Source organism: Phyllobates terribilis, unplaced genomic scaffold (assembly GCF_046119375.1).
Source record: "Phyllobates terribilis strain yellow unplaced genomic scaffold, ASM4611937v1 Scaffold_1__5_contigs__length_1240528914, whole genome shotgun sequence".
Lineage (NCBI taxonomy): Eukaryota > Metazoa > Chordata > Amphibia > Anura > Dendrobatidae > Phyllobates > Phyllobates terribilis.
Window position 1 is genome coordinate 113,588,659 of NW_027362761.1, and position 21,427 is coordinate 113,610,085.

At 43.6% G+C, this 21,427-nt stretch overlaps 1 protein-coding gene across 1 annotated transcript in view; it reads left to right on the forward strand.

Annotated features, from left to right (window-relative positions):
• FKTN (fukutin) overlaps nucleotides 1-20,478 on the forward strand; it is a 52,547-nt gene extending 32,069 nt beyond the window's left edge. Inside the window, exons 9-10 of the mRNA XM_073666687.1 lie at nucleotides 13,534-13,661; nucleotides 17,949-20,478. Coding sequence (XP_073522788.1) covers nucleotides 13,534-13,661; nucleotides 17,949-18,162 — 342 coding nt within the window. The 3' untranslated portion in view covers nucleotides 18,163-20,478. The remainder of the gene's footprint in view (nucleotides 1-13,533; nucleotides 13,662-17,948) is intronic.
• Nucleotides 20,479-21,427: the final 949 nt, after the last annotated feature.

Below are 21,427 nucleotides of genomic sequence, written 5' to 3' on the forward strand. Positions count from 1 at the left end.
ACTCACAGCAGGTAATTGAGAAACTTTTACAGGACATGGTGCAGGAACCGCAGGAGCTGTGGGCACCATATAGAATGGCGGCAGTGGACCATTCTATGTCCCAGAGTGCCCGGGGAGGTGGTAAGAGCTGTTGTGAGCTGAGTCCTAAGACTATTGTTGATTTTTCTTGTAAAAATTCCCCTGCCGGTGTGGTTGTTAAAAAGGGGGCGGAGTAAAAAAAAAAGGGGCGGATTTTCAAAACAGCGTAGAGTGTAGAAAATCAAAAAAATTTACTGGTGGTGGGTTGGTACCTCCTAAAAATGACAATGTGACCGTTGATAACGGGGTAGCTCCAGTAGAAGGGGGTGACGTCAAAGTGGGAGGTAACCTGTTAGTCCACAACACCATGGGGAGTGACACAGACTCCGTGGCTGACGGTGACACTACGAAAGTAGAAGGAGAGGTCAGTCAGGAGGGGCTAGACGAGGTGAGAAAGTCCCCATCTCGTAGACGGCGCAAGGGCCACAAAAAGGTTGCTCCTGTAGTCTTCGCTGAAGGAGAAAATAAACAAAATGTAATGCTGTGTACCGTTGTTTCAAGGGTGGATCCTCCTTCCGAGGCAGAAGAGGAGGTGACGTTGCCAGTAGCAACCTCCGATACAGTACCGAGGCAGAAGGATCGGACAGCCCTGGAAGAGGAGGCGGCCAGTCGTGACCAAGAGCTGGAGCCTATCAGGTAGCAGTGTCAGAGTGACGTGCAGCAATTCCAGGACCAAGTAAAGCCTCTAATGCAGGAGAAGGAGTGGCTGGAGGACTCTCTGTACCAGCGAGACCGGGAACTATCCACCCTGAAAGAGGCAAAAGAAGTTGAAGTGTCTGGTCACGACCGTGAGGCAGAAAAGAGGCATGAAAAGTTCAGTGAGGAACTGCAACAGATTAAGAGAGATTATGAGGATCTCCCTCAAGGTTAAAGAAAAACTAGAGGAGGATAAGGCGGATGCAGAGCAAGTGCGCCAAGTGGTTGAGACCACTCTGCAAGACACCCGTGATGAAAATGGTGATCTCCGCAGAAAGACCTTAGGTCTGGAAGCTCAGGTGAAGGAGCTGCAGACGTTCTGTGATAATCTCCAGGGGGCAGAGACGTGACTTAAGGAAAGGCTCAGCATGATTGAAGCTGACCGAAAAAGATGGAGGAGTCCATCGGAGAAGCCACAGACCAGGGCCAGGAGTTGGTCACTGGAGATGGGAGGAGTGAAGCAGATACTTCCTCGAGTGATGTGAGCTCAGATGATTCGGTGGATGTAGGAGCCGAGATCAAGGTGCTCAAGGAGTTGCTACAAGCCCAGTGGACGCAAGAGAAGCTTGAGAGACTGGCTGTTGAGAGCCGAGTGGGCGCATTGGAGATAGAGAGGTCTGAAAGAACTCTACTGTTAAAAGAGCAGTTGAAGCAGGAAGAGCTTCAGAGACGGGCCGCTGAGAGGCGAGTGGCGGAACTAGAGGAAGGAGTTTCCGGGCTCAAAAGTCGCCTGACAAAGTATCACTCAGTGAGCGAGGCCTCCTTGGAGAAGGAAAAGGGCAAACACGTGGCGCCCTCTCCCTTATACCATGAAAAGGTGGACCTGAGGAGAGCTAAGAGAGTGTTAACCACAGATAAATATGAGATGGAAGTGGTCAAGACGGAAATTCGTGAAGTTGTAGCTGTGAGTCGGCTCAGGGAAAGCATACAGGGTGAAGAAGCTGGAGGTCAGTTGTCCCTGAAACCTGAGCTGGTTGATCGTCTGGAAACCACTGGTGAGACCGAAACGTCTCGGTACAAGTGCCTCGTAGATGTACCCGAGGATTTGAGGGAAGAATGCACCAGTGAGTCCGTGCATGAGGAGTTTAAGAAGGCCGTGGTAGCGTGTAAGGTGTACTTGACCTCAGAAGCTAAACAGCTGGTGGTCCTGTCCACGACCGAAGTCACAGTGAAGAGGGTGGCTATCCTAAGTGACATGCACTGGCGATGTATTCGCACGAAGCGGTTTCTCCGGTTGAAGACGGAACAAGCCGTTAGACAACTGGAGTTGATGAGGAAAGCTCACAGTATGCGTGAAGAGGTAATCCGGGTGCCTCATGTTCTGGTGAGAAAGCTCGTTGGGAGAAATGGTCGAGCCATGCAGATGATGGTCAAGAAGTCTGGTGTGGTGAAAGTAAGCAGTCCACGTGATCGTCAGGACTGGATACCAGACGAAGACGGCATGGTATCATTCTCCGCTGTAGGAACAGAAGAAAGCCTGGGATATATGCGCATGCTGTTGGAGTACCGAGTGACCTACCTGCGAGAGGTAGAACAGTTGAATCTCGCTAGACTGTGTGTGGATAGACAGCATCATCTGAGTAGCAGAAGATGGCAGCCGTCTAGAAATTATGAGACCAGACAGAGAAAGGGCCCCTTAAATAACAGAACAGCTATAGCTGGAGTTAGGGACCTTTCAAGATGTCCTGAGAGTAGTGGACGTGGGTTTAGAGGTAGTGAGACCTCCAGTAACTCAGGTTTGAGCAGCCCATACAAACGACCCAATAGAGGACGGTACAGTACGGAGTCGAACCGGACCTTAGATACCAGGGCATGTGAGTCACACCGCTGTACGACTGACCGCTGGGAGCGGGGGAGGTCTGACAAGATTATGACTGACCGCTGGGAGCGGGGAAGACCTGACAAGGTTACAACTGACCGCTGGGAGCGGGGGAGCTCTGACAAGGTTACGACCCGGAAAGGTGACCTGACGAAGTCAGTGTCAGTGACAAATGGTAGGTCCCTAAGGAATGGGCTAATGTCGTTGACTAATGTTCCAGGGGCTGAGTAGCCCAATTGTAAAGTACATGGTCTCTGTGAACTAGGGGTTATAATGTCATTGTGTATATTATGTGTTCAACCCCACAAGTTTGAACAGAGCTGGGGGTTATAGTGATTGTGTATATTATGTGTTCAACCCCACAAGTTTGAACAGAGGAGGGGGGGGGGATATGTAATGCAGCGACTTGCTGGCATTACGGTAATGGTCCAGGATGTGTTTTACCTGACCATGTACCTTCCCCCTCAGGTGACTGGTCACATGACTGTGACATAGCACAGGTCCTGCGCGCACAGAATGTCTGTCTGATCACATGACTGTGACATCAGCAAGGTCCTGTGTGTGTGTGTGTGTGTGTGTGTGTGTGTGTGTGTGTACGGGATGGATATATAAACCCTGCTTGATGGGAGACAGGTGTGTTCGGTGTGTTGGGCGTGAGGCCTGTTCCCCGTGTGTGTGGGACACTGTGATACAGTGAAGCCTGGCAGCCTGAAAGGACGAGGCTGGATCTTGTGTAGATGCCAGTGGCCTTGGAAGGCAGCGGCTTGGTGAAGAGTCCGGAAAGGCACAGACTGGATGTGTGTGAGTGAAACATTCCAGTAGCCTTAGACGGGATGACGGCTAGAGACCCCCACCTGGGAAAGCCTTAAAGCCACAGTGGTGGCGGATTAAATGGACTGCAGCAGCTAAAACCCGGCAAAGGTAATACACTTTGTTATATGGACACTTGTATGGACATTGCTAAAGTATTACCTTGCTGAAGTATTACCTTGCTGTAACCTGGGCCAAGTGGGCCTGTCTGCCACTTGGGCTCGTGAACATTATATGTGTGAACTGCGGTTTATGAAGTGCAATAAACTGCTGAAGTGTGAAAACCGGAAAGACATTGCTGGTGTGCATTAATTTACCCGGTGCAGCGAGTATCCCCCATTATGATGACTAGTGCTGCCTTACACAAGGGAAAGTATAAGAAACACTGCTGTGGTCTTCACAATCCTCTTGCAATAGGACAAGCCGGATTGCAAAACAAGTGCTAGGTATCGCCCAAAAGTAATTTGAATGAAAAAGTAACTTTTAACCATGCCAAAGGAGTTGAAAAGAAAAGTCTTGAGTAAGGAAAAGAAGGGCTCAATTCTGGCTTTACTAGCAGAGGGATACAGTGAGCGTCATGTTGCCTCCATCCTTAAAATTTCGAAGACGACAGTCCATTACAACAAGGTCAAGCAGCAGACATTGGGGACAACAAAGCTACAGACCGGCAGAGGGCGAAAGCGACTCTCCACTGACCGGGATGACCGTCATCTTATTCGAATGTCACTCAGCAACCGCAGGATAACATCAAGTGACCTACAAAAGGAATGGCAAATGGCAGCTGGGGTGAAGAGCACGGCAAGAACAGTTGGTAACAGGCTCCTAGAGGCAGGCCTCAAGTCATGTAAAGCTAGAAAAAAGCCTTTCATCAATGAGAAGCAAAGGACTAGCCAGGCTGAAGATTGCCAAAGACCATAAGGATTGGACCATAGAGGACTGGAGTAAGGTAATCTTCTCTGATGAGTCTAATTTTCAGCTTTGCCCAACACCTGGTCGTCTAATGGTTAGATGGAGACCTGGAGAGGCATACAATCCAGAGTGTCTTGCACCCACTGTAAAATTTGGTGGAGGATCGGTGATCATCTGGGGATGCTTCAGCAAGTCTGGAATTGGGCAGGTTAATCTTTGCGAAGGAGGTATGAATGAAGCCGCATAAAAGGTTATCCTTGAAAAACACTTGCTTCCTTCTGCTCAGGCAATGTTCCCCAACTCTGAGGACTGTTTTTTCCAGCAGGACAATGCCCCATGCCACACAGCTAGGTCAATCAATGTGTGGATGAAGGAGCACCACATCAAGAGCCTGTCATGGCCAGCCCAATCTCCAGACCTGAACCCCATTGAAAACCTCTGGAATGTAATCAAGAGGAAGGTGGATAGTCACAAGCCATCAAACAAAGAACTGTTTAAATTTTTGTGCCATTTGTGGCATAAGGTCACCCAAAAGCAGTGTGAAAGACTGGTGGAAAGCATGCCAAGACGCATGAAAGCTGTGATTAAAAATCATGGTTATTCCACCAAATATTGATTTCTGAACTCTTCCTGAGTTAAAACATGAGTATTGTTGTTTCTAAATGAATAATAACTTGTTTTGTTTGCATTATTTGAGGTCTGAAAGCACGGTTTCTTTTTTATTATTTTGACGATTTCTCATTTGCTGCAAATAAATACAACATTTTTAGCTTTGAATTTCGGAGACATGTTGTCAGTAGTTTATAGAATAAGACAACAATGTACATTTTACTCAAAAATATACCTATAAAGAGAAAAATCTGAGAAAATGAAAACTTTGCAGTGGTCTCTTAATTTTTGCCAGATATATATATATATATATATATATATATATATATATATATATATTCACATACAGTACAGACCAAAAGTTTGGACACACCTTCTCATTTAAAGATTTTTCTGTATTTTGCCAGAGGGATCAAATACTTATTTCTCACTGCAAAATGCAGATACATTTATCTAATTTATACAATGTGATTTTCTTGATTTTTTTGGGATATTCCATCTCTCAATGTTAAAATTAACCTACCCTTAAAATTATAGACTGTTCATGTCTTTGTCAGTGGGCAAACTTACAAAAACAGCAAGGGATCAAATACTTATTTCCTTCACTGTAGATGACATTAGTTTGGGGTGTAAAAACCAGCTGACAGTCTCCCTTTTAATTGTATTAGTTACAGTCATATATTTCTACTTCTGTTGGTAATCTTTTCTTACAGAGAATCGAACGCAAAGGTGTAAATGGCAATAACCAAGCTAAGAATAGCCGTGCTTTATTTAAAGCTTTCACACATACAATCATTGTCCTCCAGTGTAATAGAACATACATACTCTATACATTTTGCTAATCACCCACATATCTGGATTACAGTTTGATATTGTCTTTTTTTTATTCTGGCTTGACATACTTTGTTATTTGACAGTATAGAAGAGTAAAAAGTATTCGGCATTACTGGATAAAAGAAAGCCTAAATGCATAAGTAAAAACTTTGTCAAGGAACCAACCTGTCTTCTGTCAATATCCCTTACCTCTTTCCAAATTCGTAGTCTTAAAAAGAAATCATTCTCTAATACTGTTCAGAGCCAGAAGCCAGTGAAGATCCTACTTATTCTAAGTATCTCCTATTACTGAGTGACCCTGCTGTATCTCCACAGGGGCAGGTACCTGAACCATAGCAGGTAGAGAAGGTAAAAAATAGTATTTCTCGCGAGTTGATTTGAAAAAGCTCTAATATTTATATATGATTTAATGTTTAGTACCAACAAAATAATTTTTTTTTCAATAGAACCTGTTTTACTAAAGTTTTTTGTCAATATAACAGTTGCAGTTTTTTTCGAAAATGACTAATTCTCAAAATTCCCACTAGATGGCAGTGCTAATTAACAGTTGTATTGCAAGCAACAGTGCTAAACAGCGATATCTGGATGTTGCTATTATTTTTCACTTACAGAATATATAGATTTGCTTTACTTAGTTACTCATGGAAGGAAACATTATCAGACAATTTATATTTGTAGTTTTCAAATGATATGATCAAAACTGTTCTGTTCACACACACACATATATATATTACTGCAAACATAATTGCATAGCTATTAACAAATAGTAGTAGTTTAATATAATGCAATTTAAAGGGAATATGTCACCAGGTTTTTGCAATGTAATCTGAACACAGCATGAGGTAGGGGTTAAAGAGAAGGTGCCATCCCCCCAAATTTTTTTTCAATAATTAAAAAAATGACAAGTATTGTTTTTTTTTCTTTTAAATATGATTTGTTTAAAAAATATGAAAATAATTTAAAGTTTTGCTATTTTCCACTTTTAAACACTCAACGGCTGCTGAAATTTGCCATGAAAACCTAGTGTAGTGCTAGCTCACATTAGGACTGCGGTAAATGTGGGCTGAATCTGCTGTCATATGTGTGATGTCACCCTTCCCCTCCCCCTCCCCTTCTGTGCGTTTGACTAAAGGATAAGAGAGGATGACTTTTAGGATCACATTATGGAGCCATTTTGCTGGTAACTGCAAAGTGATACTGAGATGTGAAAAGTGTCACCGAGGATGGCCGGCAGATCCGATTCTGTTAGTTGGTGCTGCTCACCGAATCATATGCTAGGGTTAGATACGCGAACAGTATCAATACGCAGAGTGTAACACAGACTGGGATTAGATACGGGGCTCAGTGTAATGTAACATATAATAGGATTAGATATAGGGCTCATTGGATTGTATCACACAGGATGGAATTAGATACGCAGTATGTAATGTGTGACACCGCTCCGTCCACTTCTATGGGAGCAGTAGTGTAATGTGATGGGCATTAGATACACGGCTCTTGGCATATCCCATTTGATCGGCATTAGATGCACTCTCTGGGGCATACCACACATGATGGCATTAGATGCACTCTCTGGGGCATACCACACATGATGGGCATTAGATGCACTCTCTGGGGCCTAACACACATGATGGGCATTAGATGCACTCTCTCTGAGGCATGTAACCCATGATGGGCATTAGATGCACTCTCTCTGAGGCATGTAACCCATGATGGGCATTAGATGCACTCTCTAGGGCGTACCACACATAATGGCATTCTCTGCACAACCCCTCATCGTAGTCATCATCATCCTGTTCTCCGCACAGCCCCTCATCATCACCCCCTTCTCTGCACAGCCCCTCATTAACATCATCTCCTTCTCCGTACAGCCCCTCATCATCACCCCCTTCTCCGTACAGCCCCTCATCATCATCACCACCCCCTCTTCGCACAACCCCTCATCATTACCCCCTTCTCCACACAGCCTCTCCTCATCATTCCCTCCCAATACACAGCCCCATACAAGTAGCAGCAGCTATTTCCCTGTGCAAGCAACCCTCCAACCTGCAGCCCCATATAATAACTCCATGTTTCTTTGACCCCAAAATACATCCTCAGACCACTTACACTTTAGTTTTTTTTTCTTTTTATATATAAACTTCATTCCCATCTCCACACAGCTCCATTGTGCAGCTCCTCAGTCCTTTCAGGATCTCTACACATGCCTTATCTCCACTCCAGCAGGCAAAGCACAACTCTGCTTCCTCTTATCTGGACTGGAGGAGGCCTTGCTCCTTCCTGTGACATCATCCACTCACACGAGAGCAACTCCATTCTAGACTCTTCCCTCTCAGTACAGCTGCGGGCTTCAAAATAATGGCGCTGATGTCCTCCCACAGCTGTGACCTGTACAGTCCAGGTGTCATGACTCTGTTCTCGGATATCCCAGGGCCAGGAGCTCCTTCCCTGTTCCTAGCGCTAGGGGCACCCTAGTTATCCCTGCTCCCCGGATTACGTCTAATGGTGAAGGTGCTGTGGTCATGTACTTTGCTAATCTCCTGAATCTGCCCTTAATCTGTTCTCTCCCCCACCCAGGGAAGTGGGGAGTAGTAGTGTATTTAAATACATAAAACAGACTAACAAGGAAATTCGTAGAGGGATAAAGGAAAATACAAATCACACAAACATGCACTTATAAAGAACAGAGCTGAACACCAGGAAGTGAAGGAAGGAAAAAAAACAAATAGGAGAGGATGAGGATTTGCACACAACCAAATAACCAAGCCACAGTCTTTAGATAAACACTCTAAACACCTCCTCAAACAACCAGCTCCTCCTGCTGCAGAGCCAGGCAGCAAGAAACTAACACTGCATCCCTGATAGCCAAAGGCGAGTGTATTAATAGGAGAGGGGAGTGGCCAACACTGAACAGCTGAGACCATCAACGCTGGAAAGCTCTAGAAGCTCTCAACTGAACATTTTAACCCCTGAACTGCTACCTTTTAATATGATGGTGAGGTGCTTCTAATCAGTGCAGTAGTGCGGGAAATCAGATGCTGTGGTCTTCTGGCACCTCTGTAGCGGACAGGACCGATGAATCTGGGACCCAGTTTCCAAGAAGAGACCTTCAAGAAAAGACCTTCAACTTAATGTTCCTCCAGGACAGCCACACCAAATCACCAACACACAGATCCGGACCCACCAAATGTCTCCGATCAGCCATTTCTCTTGTATTTGGACCCCATCTTCTTCAAATTATTAAGAACACCTTGCCGCACAGAAGTAATAGATGATGAAACCATTCTTCAGGTATTCCTGAAGAATGATTCCTATTAAAAAAGCTGAACTGAGGATGAAACCCATAGGCCCCGAAAAACGGGGACTTACCAGTAGATTCATGAAACGGTTATTGGCCACAAATTCCGCTAGAGGCAAGTAAGTAACCCAATCCTCCTGATTCTCAGACACACAACACCTAAGATAAATCTTGAGATTCTGGTTTACATGTTCAGTTTGCCCATTAGATTTTGGATGAAAGGCTGAGGAAAACGACAAATGGATCCCCAAACGAGTGCAGAACGCTTTCTAAAATTTGGAAATAAATTGCACCCCTCCGGTCAGAAATCATATCGGTAGGAATTCCATGTAATTTTATTAATTCATTGATGAAAATTTGCGCCAAGGTCTTGGTGAAGTGGATAGCGCAATAAAATGAGACATCTTGCTGCACCTGTCCACCACTACCAAAATAACTGCGTTGCCTGAAGATATCGGTAGATCGGTGATGAAATCTACCAATTAAATGAGTCCAAGGTCTCCTGGGAATCGCCAATGGCTGGAGAGACCAAGGCGGATGAGTATGAGGGGTCTCAGAACGCGCGCACACACTACAGGCAGCTACATACTCCCGAACATCCTGATGCACCCCAGGCAACCAAAAACGCAGAGTAAGGAGATGTGTGGTAGCTCTACTACCTGGTTGTCCAGCCAAGACCGAATCATGATGTTCACTTATAACTTTGAGACAGAGATTCACAGGTTACGAATAGTTGATCTAATGGACAGGCAGCAGGGGCGTAACCCTGAGCCTCTACCACCTCTTTCTCAAGATCGTAACTTATAGAAGCAATAACTACCGCTTTCTGTAGTATAGGAACCAGTTAACAATTATCTCTACCCCCAGGAAAACAACGGGACAAGGCATCCACCTTAATATTCTTATTCCCCTTCCTACAGTGCTGGCCAAAAGTATTGGCACCCCTGCAATTCTGTCAGATAATACTCAGTTTCTTCCTGAAAATGATTGCAATCACAAATTCTTTGGTATTATTATCTTCATTTAATTTGCTTGCAAGGAAAAAACACACAAGAGAATGAAGCAAAAATCAAATCATTGATCATTTCACACAAAACTCCAAAAAAGGGCCGGACAAAAGTATTGGCACCCTCAGCCTAATACTTGGTTGCACAACCTTTAGCTAAAATAACTGCGAACAACCGCTTCCGGTAACCATCAATGAGTTTCTTACAATGCTCAGCTGGAATTGTAGACCATTCTTCTTTGGCAAACTGTTCCAGGTCCCTGATATTTGAAGGGTGCCTTCTCCAAACTGCCATTTTGAGATCTCTCCACAGGTGTTCTATGGGATTCAGGTCTGGACTCATTGCTGGCCACCTTAAAAGTCTCCAGTGCTTTCTCTCAAAACCATTTTATAGTGCTTTTGGAAGTGTGTTTTGGGTCATTGTCCTGCTGGAAGACCCATGACCTCTGAGGGAGACCCAGCTTTCTCACACTGGGCCCTACATTACGCTGCAAAATTTGTTGGTAGTCTTCAGACTTCATAATGCCATGCACACGGTCAAGCAGTCCACTGCCAGAGGCAGCAAAGCAACCCCAAAACATCAGGGAACCTCCGCCATGTTTGACTGTAGGGACCGTGTTCTTTTCTTTGAATGCCTCTTTTTTTTTTTCCTGTACACTCTATGTTGATGCTTTTTCCCAAAAAGCTCTACTTTTGTCTCATCTGACCAGAGAACATTCTTCCAAAACGTTTTAGGCTTTCTCAGGTAAGTTTTGGCAAACTCCAGCCTGGCTTTTTAATGTCTCGGGGTAAGAAGTGGGGTCTTCCTGGGTATCCTACCATACAGTCCCTTTTCATTCAGACGCCGACGGATAGTATGAGTTGACACTGTTGTACCCTCGGACTGCAGGGCAGCTTGAACTTGCTTGGATGTTAGTCGAGGTTCTTTATCCACCATCCGCACAATCTTGCGTTGAAATCTCTCGTCAATTTTTCATTTCCGTCCACATCTAGGGAGGTTAGCCACAGTGCCATGGGCTTTAAACTTCTTGATGACACTGCGCACGGAAGACACAGAAACATTCAGGTCTTTGGAGATGGACTTGTCGCCTTGAGATTGCTCATGCTTCCTCACAATTTGGTTTCTCAAGTCCTCAGACAGTTCTTTGGTCTTCTTTTCTCCATGCTCAATGTGGTACACACAAGGACACAGGACAGTGGTTGAGTCAACTTTAATTCATGTTAACTGGCTGCAAGTGTGATTTAGTTATTGCCAACACCTGTTAGGTGCCACAGGTGAGTTACAGGTGCTGTTAATTACACGAATTAGAGAAGCATCACATGATTTTTCAAAGGGTGCCAATACTTTTGTCCACCCCCTTTTTTAGGTTTGGTGTGGAATTATATCCAATTTGGCTTTAGGACAATTCTTTTTGTGTTTTTTTTCATTGAAGACAAATTAAATGAAGATAATAATACCAAAGAATTTGTGATTGCAATCATTTTCAGGAAGAAACTGAGTATTATCTGACAGAATTGCAGGGGTGCCAATACTTTTGTCCAGCACTGTATATGTGACAAAAAAGTTGAATCTGGTGAAGATCAGAGACCACCTTGCCTGTCTAGGCGTCAAGGCACTTAGCAGATTCTAAGTGTAAACGATTGTAACAATCAGTGATTAGCATGACCAGATGAACTGCCCCTGCCAGAAAATGTCGCCACTCTTCAAAAGCCTACTTAATTGCCAAGAGTTCCCTGTTACCAATGTCATAGTTTTTGTCCGCAGACAACAGTTTCTTAGAAAAATATGCACACGGATGCAATTTACTAGGAGATGCACCCTGTGACAGTACAGCCCCCACCCCCACTTCAGACGCTTCAACTTCTACAATAAATGGCGTATAGCCACATCTGACAGTGACATCTAGCTATATTAGAATTGGTGCAGAAGCAAAACATATCTTTAAGGTCTCAAAAGCCTCACTGGCCGGACTGGACCACTTGGAAAAGTCTGTCCCTTTCCAGGTCATATCCTTCAGAGGTTTGGCCACTACCAAAAAGTTTTTGATGAATTTACGATAGTAGTTGGTGAAATCCAAAAACCTTTGTAACACCTTTAGGTCCTCAGGACGATCCCAATCCAGCACCACCTGAACTTTCACCGGATCCATGCGAAAGCCGGTGGACGATAAAAAATAACACAGAAGAGGGATCTCCTGAACAGAGTACATGCATTTCTCTGGTTTGTCAAATGTATTGTCCCTGAGTATTTGTGGGACCTGCCTGACATGTACCAACTGTCACGTGCTTGCAAGTTCGACTCTGCCCCCTCCTATGATGAGCCGCTCACTGTCTATACACAATGCACATACAGAAAAAAATGAGAGAGAATGAATCAGACCATAAAAGTACCAATACATCAAACTTGGTGGAACAAGATTATTTTATTAGGATCAAGTGATAACAGGTAGAATACAAACCAATGTCATAAGACCGTAGAAGTTAAAAAATATATTAAAAACAAGGGGCGCATACCCAGAAAGGTATTGACTAATGTCCAGAGGAGAGGTAGCAGAGTCCAGATCAAAAATTAAAAAGTATGTGAAGCCCATAAAAATTGGCACATTAAGATGTCATCATGTCACACATGTCTCTTGTATAGTTTATGCCGACACAAAATATAGGACAAAATCTATATATAAAGTGCTGGTGCAGAAAGGTTACATAGTCCTATAGTGTGCGGTATATAGAAAGTGCTAGTGCATAGTCAGCTATAACATGAAAACAGCACATGCATATAGAGTGCCAATACAAAAAAATTGTAATCTTGAGCATTGTTGATATAATCAAAACATCACTTTTCCTGACGCATATCTGTCGTGTGGGCCCTTAGCTGTTATTTTACAATATTTGCCATCGCAGGAAAGAGATAAATTCAAAGATGTAAGGACTTACACTATCAAGCTCCCTCTTCCGAGTAGCGTCCACCCCGATGCGCGTTTCGGCTACCCCCATCATCAGGATGACCCCATTCCCTGATGAAGGCAGTAGCCGAAACCCGCGTCGCATGCTGCTCTCAGATGAGGTAGCAAAAACCTGCTGACTGATTCCCTCTAAGGGAATAAAACCAATATCAGAAGGCTTGCAGGTCTGATGTCAAATTGATTTAATTCAGATAATAAAGTGTCACACATTGAAACCGTTTATGCTGAGAATTTTCGTAAACTTTTAGTTCAGATGTTCAACAATATCAACCAGTAAACAGGTTATATATCAAAGATATGGGATAATGGGTGTAAAACACATAATGTATGGCACCTAAATGTATTATACAAGGACAGGATTAGACAGTAGTTTCATCAGAGCAGCACACGTGGAGATTCAGCCCAAATATTACATTTTGGAGGCTTGAAAAAAGCAAAACTTTACAGTAAATAATTAGTATTCTTGCATAATTTAAAATAATGATATTGTCTGATGTACTTTCATTTTTAGGTAGAAGATAGCTTGGAACTCTCTTTTCTTGGGAAAGATGATGTGAAACTTGACATTTTTTTCTTCTATGAAGAACAAGACTATATGTGGAATGGTGGCACACGGGCCAAAAGTGGCAAGAAATTTAAGTATGAACTTTCCTTTTTTATGGCTATGGTATGACTGTTGACCTATATTATCTATGTTGAAGTAGAAACTTTTTATATATAATTTTTGTCTATAATTGCTTTCCTGTTATGATTTTAAATTTTTTAAGAGGTCATGCATAAAAGTATCACGTAGTGACTCTTGTATAGTTGGAAATGAGCAAATATAGTGTTATTTGACACTACGCATAGACTAATATGAGCTGGGATGGGTACAGTGGGTACGGAAAGTATTTAGACCCCTTTAAATTTTTCACTCTTTGTTTCATTTCAGCCATTTGGTAAATTCTAAAAAGTTCATTTTTTTTCTCATTAAAGTACACTCTGCACCCAATCTTGACTGAAAAAAACAGAAATGTAGAAATTTTTCCAATTTATTAAAAAAGAAAAACTGAAATATCACATGGTCATAAGTATTCAGACCCTTTGCTCAGACACTCATATTTAAGTCCACATGCTGTCCATTTCCTTGTAATCCTCCTTGAGATGTTTTTACTCCTCCATTGGAGTCCATCTGTGTTTAATTAAACTGATAGGACTTGATTTGGAAAGGCACACACCTGTCTATATAAGACCTCACCGCTCAGGCTATGTGCCCACGATGCAGAAATGAAGCAGAAAATTTCTGCAGCATTTCTGCATCTCCCTGGCAGAAAAAAAGCATGCAGATTGTGTATGCGTTTTTCCTGCCAGGGACATGCGGATTTGAAGCGTTATTCACATGCTTTTCCGCATGCGGATTGACAAGCGCTTTCCAGGCGATTTTAGCATCACTTGGAAAGTGCTTGACAACTAGGTCACACTGTATAGATCCATGCAAACAGCATGGATTTATATAGTGTGACCGTAAAAGAATGTTTAAAAAAATAAAATAAATAAACCTATGCTTGCCTTCCGATGGCCCAGCGTGTGTTGCTGCGCTTTTTCCTGGCTGCCAGCTGATCGCGGGACACTGCACTGAAGGGCCTGCAGTCACATGACCGTGACGTCACCGCAGGTCCTTCAGTCCTGCCCGCAAGCACAGGGAAGGAGACCGGGGGCCGTCGGAAGGTGAATATAATCTTTATTTTTTATTTTATTCTTTTTTTTTTTACAGGTACAATGGTACCCAGATCTGGATGAGAGTCTTCTCTCCTGCAGACTTGGGTACCATCCGCACATTGAAACGCATATAATCCGGGAGTACAAATGTACTGACACGGATTATGTGTGTCTCAATGTAAGTCAATGGCGGCGATTACGCCGAGCTTCCGCAAAATTAATGGACATGCTGCGGATTTTTGAGTGCAGCGTAAACGCTGTGGAAAAATCCGCAGCATGGGCATTGAAAGTGCAGAATTGCATAGGGGACCATGGCAGATGGCTTACCATGCGTTTTTCATGCGTTCACGCTGCGGAAATTTCCGCACCAAAATCGTATGAAATACGCATTGTGGGCACACAGCCTCACAGTGCATGTCAGACCAAATGAGAATCATGAGCTCAAAGGAACTGCCCAAGGAGCTCAGAGACAGAATTGTGGCAAGGCACAGATCTGGCCAAGGTTACAAAAGAATTTCTGCATTACTCAAGGTTCCTAAGAGCACAGTGGCCTCCATAATCCTTAAATGGAAGAAGTTTGGGACCACCAGAAGTCTTCCTATACCTGGCCGTCCAGCCAAACTGAGCAATCGTGGGAGAAGAGCCTTGGTGAGAGAGGTAAAGAAGGACCCCAAGATCACTGTGGCTGAGCTCCAGAGATGCAGTATGGGAGAAAGTTCCACAAAGTCAACTATCACTGCAGCCCTCCACCAGTCGGGCCTTTTTGGCAGAGTAGCCCGACCGAAGCCTCTCCTCACTGCAAGACGTATGAAAGCCCGCATAGAGTTTGCTCAAAAACACATGAAGGACTCCCAGACTATGAGAAATAAGATTCTCTGGTCTGATGAGACGAAGATAGAACTTTTTGGTGATAATTCTAAGCAGTATGTGTGGAGAAAACCAGGCACTGCTCATCACCTGCCCAATACAATCCCAACTGTGAAACATGGTGGTGGCAGCATCATGCTATGGGGGTATTTTTCAGCTGCAGGGACAGGACGACTGGTTGCAATTGAAGGAAACGTGAATGCGGCCAAGTACAGAGATATCCTGGATGAAAACCTCTTCCAGATTGCTCTGGACCTCAGACTTGGCCGAAGGTTCACCTTCCAACAAGACAATGACCCTAAGCACGCAGCTAAAATAACAAAGGAGTGGCTTCAGAACAACTCTGTGACCATTCTTGACTGGCCCAGCCAGAGCCGTGACCTAAACCCAATTGAGCATCTCTGGAGAGACCTGAAAATGGCTGTCCACCAACGATCCCCATCAAACCTGACGGAACTGGAGAGGATCTGCAAGGAAGAATGGCAGAGGATCCCCAAATCCAGGTGTGAAAAACTTGTTGCATCATTCCCAAGAAGACTTATGTCGGTACTAGCTCAACAAGGGTGCTTCTACTCAATACTGAGCAAAGGGTCTGAATACTTATGACCATGTGATATTTCAGTTTTTCTTTTTTAATAAATTTGGAAAAATTTCTACATTTCTGTTTTTTTTTTTCAGTCAAGATGGGGTGCAGAGTGTATGTTAATGAGAAAAAAATGAACTTTTTAGAATTTACCAAATGGCAGCAATGAAACAAAGAGTGAAAAATGTAAAGGGTTCTGAATACTTTCCGTACCCACTGTAATTTATTTGTGCATATGATCGAGAAATAAGTGAAGAATTTTATTTCGATTTGTGATTTATTTTTCATAAAATGAGTTGGTTTCTAAATGACTTCTCATCTGATTTAGTTTTATGTACCACTTTTAAGGACTTATTCACACATCAGTATTTTTGGTCAGTACTTGTAAACCATGAGCAGGTGTAAATCCCTCAATTATACTTTTTCACTTCTGTAGGTGGCACTCCTGATTTTGGCGCACATATTCTAATGCAGAATACTGATGTGTGAATAAAGCATTATTGTGTAACTGCTAGAACATTTTTTTCTTCTGTAGTTTTAACCCCTGTTCCTCAAGGTTGGCAGAAAAGAGATCACCCTAGGCAATAGCAAATATGTCCAAGTACCTTCTCCCTCTTTGTCCACGAGGAATTCCTGTTATTCATCCCGTAAGGACTGGGCAATTTTTTCTTTATCATTAATTTTTTTACTTCACTTCTGTTTTTTTGCTCTCTTGTTAGAGAGTCATAATTTTCCGTTTACATGACAGTGTGTGAGCTTGTTTCTTGTGGGACCACTTTGTAGTTTTTATGACACCATTCATTTTACAATACGATATGCTGAAAAACATGAAAAAAATTGAAATGTGAAATGTTTTAAAAAAAAAGAAAGCACAATTCAGCCGTTGTTTTTCGTGTTTTATTTTTATGGTGTTCATTGTGGGGTAAAAATGACCAGTGTAAATAAAGCGATATTGAACCTCCAACATGCAAGTAAAAATATTCATATATAGTCTATACCAGGAGTGGGAAGTTAATTTTACCGAGGGGCCATGTTAGAGAACGTGATTGTGGAGGGCCGACCCATTAGGCTGAAATTAATTATGCTCAATATGAGCCTCCTACATACAGTATGAGCCTTCACATAGCCCCCTATATACAGTATTAACCCGCAGATAGCTCTTTTCATTAGTTTAAGCCTCCACATAGCCTCTCTACAGTGTGAGCACTCACAAAGTCCCCTATATACGGTATGAGCTTCCAAAAAGCCCCCTATATACAGTATGAGCCCCACATAGCCCCTCTATATATAGTATGAGCCCATACATAGTCCCCTATATACATTGTGAGCCCCACATAGCCTCTCTATATACAGTGTGAGCCCCCACATAGCCCCAAATATACAAGCACACTTCCAATAGACATATAAAATAATTGCAAATTCCTCGCTCCTGTTTCCCTAGCGCTCTGCTCCGGTACACTGACTCTCTGCAAAGCAGACCCGATGTAGTGACATCATTGCTTCTGCTGTTTCGGTCGCACTAGCTGGTGGAAGAAGGAGCCGTCGGCTTTGTTCTCCACCAATATATTCACCGCTATCTGCATCTCATCTGCATTTCCGTTCATTTCTACTTTATCTAAAAGATTTTAGGCAAGATCCCCTATATTATAGCAAAACTCTAGTCATTGTTTCTTACTAACTTTTCTACATTTAGGAATTGCTTTAGCTCAATGATTTTATTTTTTATTATGACAGAATTGCTGCTATATTTTATTCTAATACTTATTTATTTTTTTCAGATACTTATTTCCAAAATTTACACTTTGTTGGACAGAATTTTTGGAGCTTAAGGTCCAAGTACCATGTGAAACTGTAGCTTATATAGAAGCAAATTATGGCAAGAACTGGGAAGTGCCTGTTAAAGTCTGGGACTGGAAAAACTCCCCTTCCAACGTCCTGCCCAACGGATTGTGGCCTGTTGATGAGTGGGATGAAGCTATTCAATTATTTTAATCAAATTGTGAAAAGGAAAAACTTGGATTTGCACTGAAAACTTGTTTTATTAAACTGGAGAACTACCATGGAGGGGTCACTTGAAGGACATGGAATGACTGTCATCATATCTCATGCAGTTTGGGGCTATTGTCCCAGAGTAGAGTATGGTTTGTGCTATGCACTGGCAACTGACCTGTTAAAGGGGTTGTAAACCATAGCGATCCCCTTCTTAAATACTGTATTCCTCAATGTAAAATAAAAATAACAGATACTCACCAACTGCACTGGTACAATTCCAGAGATGTTGTTGAGCATCTCCCAGGGCTTGCCTTACATTGTTATACTATGTGTAACGGGTCTGGGAGGCGGAACCTCTGAGCAACTATACAAGGGGGCGGTCCTTGTAAGGAAGCGGGTGGCTCCCAGGGAAGACGGGCAGGTAATCACGGCAAGTGACAGGGACAGTCTCTGGGTAGAAGGGAAGGTAGTCACGGCAAGTGACAGGGACAGTCTCTGGGTAGCAGGGCAGGTAGTCACGGCAAGTGACAGGGACAGTCTCTGGGTAGAGGGACGGGTACTCACGGCAAGTGACAGGGACAGTCTCTGGACAGGCAGGTGGTCACGGCTAGTGACGGCAGAGCCTCCAGGTAGGCTAGCAAGCAGGTAGCAGATGGGCGCTCCCAGGTGAGCAGACACGAGTCTCTGGACAGGCAGGTGGTCACGGCAAGTGACGGCGTAGCCTCCAGGTAGGCTAGCAGGCAGGTAGCAGATGAGCACTCCCAGGTGAACAGACAAGAGTCTCTGGACTGGCAGGTGGTCACGGCTAGTGACGGCGGAGCCTCCAGGTAGGCTAGCAGGCAGGCAGCAGATGGGCGCTCCCAGGTGAGCGGGCAGGCTGGTCCATAGACAGACTGACAGGTGTCGGAAGGCAGACCGTCGGACCGCAGGCTTGCAAGCAGGTAAACGGATATCTGGCAGGTATCAAGCAGGAATCTGACAGGTGACTGGCAGGTAACAGGCAGGAATCTGACAGGTGACTGGCAGGTAACTGGAAACGGGACCTGAGGGCTGAAGCAGAGTGAAGGCTTTGCAACAACATTGCTCGGGCACCTCCATTTTGGAGGAGGTGCCTTATATATGGTGAAGTCCTCCGGCCATTGGCCGGGGACTCCTTAGGACGGCGCGCGCGGCCCCTTTAAGAGAGGGGGAGCGCGCGCGCCCTAAGCACCGTGGCCGGGAAGCAGCGCGCGCTGCCAGCAGAGCGGGAGGAAGACGCCGGGCACGGAGCGGAGAGGTGAGGGGAACAGCGTCCCTGCCTAGCAGGAGGCAGGGACGCCGACGCTACACTATGTAAGCACTGTAGCTAATCAGGCACCACTAGTGAACTGCAGTGTTCGAACCTCCTTCGGACATATGAGTTTTATCCAAGGTCGTCATTGCGTTGTCAGGCCCATAGAAGTGTTCACGCAAAAACGGCCATTGCCTGGAATGCTACCTGCTCCCTCTTATGACTTTTTAAACTTTGTTTTGTCTCAGGTCTTTAATAAAGTGACAAGTTTGCTATATATTTTTGGTTAGTGCCTCTTGTTTCATACATTTTGTGGTGTATTCTATGTAATTTGCTGTTTTTGGAGTAGTGCTCCACCAAATTTGCAAGGGTAACACTTTACTGAACATATACTCAAAGTGAAGCAAAGCCTTTGAAAATGTGGGTAGTGCCATTTTCCAATTCTGTTTTGTGCATAATAATGTCACCCAAGCCCTTGGGCACCCTGTGGCAACATTGCTGGAATGGTGCTGGTGCAGAAGTTGAATTTATTTATTTATTTAACTTGTTTATTTAGCGTCATTTAATTTCATATTGCATTACAGACATTATCATCACTGCCCCATTGGGGCCCACAATCTAAATTCCCTATCACTATTTTAATGGAGTGTGGGAGGAAACCGGAGTATCCAGAGGAAATCCACGCAAACACTGGGAGAACATACAAACTCTTTGCAGACGTTGTCCTTGGTGGGATTTGAATCCAGGACCCCATAACTTAAGGGCTACAGTGCTAACCACTGATTATCTGTTATTTTTAATTGTAGGTATTTTTTATATTGTGGAATACAGTATTTAAAGGTTTTGTCCGAGTCCGTGTGACTGCAGACTTACGAATCCCCTCAGCGCATGCACTGTGCGCTGCAGAGATTCCCTGGTTTCTGAGCTGGGACCGGAGGGTATGTATGAGTTATACATACTCCTGGCCAGAGCCCATCCAGTGGGCTTGGCCTCGTTCTATACACTTGTATTGAGTGAGACAGTGCCCACTGGCCGGAAGTATGTATAACTCATACATACCCTTCGATCCTCACTCAGAAACCAGCGAATCCCCGCAGCGTTCAGTGCGTGCACTGGGGGGATTCGTAAGTCTACAGTCACACAGAGTGACTGCACACTTATCGATTTGGACCAGACAAGCCCTTTTAAGAAGGGGTTGACTGAGTAGAGGATAACCCATATAATATTATCAGTCTTCTAGTTGAAACTACTGAAAGTTTATTGATTAGTGAAATCTGGAAATAATGCTGCCTTTCCTGAAATATTAAAACCACCATATTGTGATTTGTGATCGGCTTGCACTCATCATTAATATAAGTGATGATCGTCCTGTCTTTGCATCCACAGGTTCACTTCCAGTATTACGAATTAATCTGAATTATCGGATGGGTACAGCAGTAAATAAAGAGCTACTGTCTTATAAGAATGTTTCTAGTACATACAGGGAAATAAAGATTAGAAATAATACGAAGACACAATATTCTAATAACTGCCCTGCTTTCAGTCTCCCACTTTGATTTCATAAGATCAGACAGCTTTATAACACACTCGCCAGAATTTCATAAGCTAGAATAAAAGAAATATAACGTCTAATGCAGCCCTATATGTTTGTGTGCCTAGTGTAAGTATAAGAACAAGCAGAACCCACCCTCTTAAGAATGAATTAGTCCAACAACAAGGAGTTTTCTGTAGATATCTTTGTTATAAACATCTAGAGGATGCATACAATATATTATGCACAGTGGATTTCTTTTATTTTGGCATCTGTAAAAGTATGATAGTTAAATATATGTTTCCAGCACACAATTCAATAATGTAAACGTGCACAAGACCAGACTGAGTAGAAAATGATAAATGTGTAGTTAAAGTAAAAAAAAGAATTGATCTTGCAAATAGTCTTGATTGAAAATATCCACAATCAAGTGTCACTTTACTCTCTCTATTCCTACTAGCCCC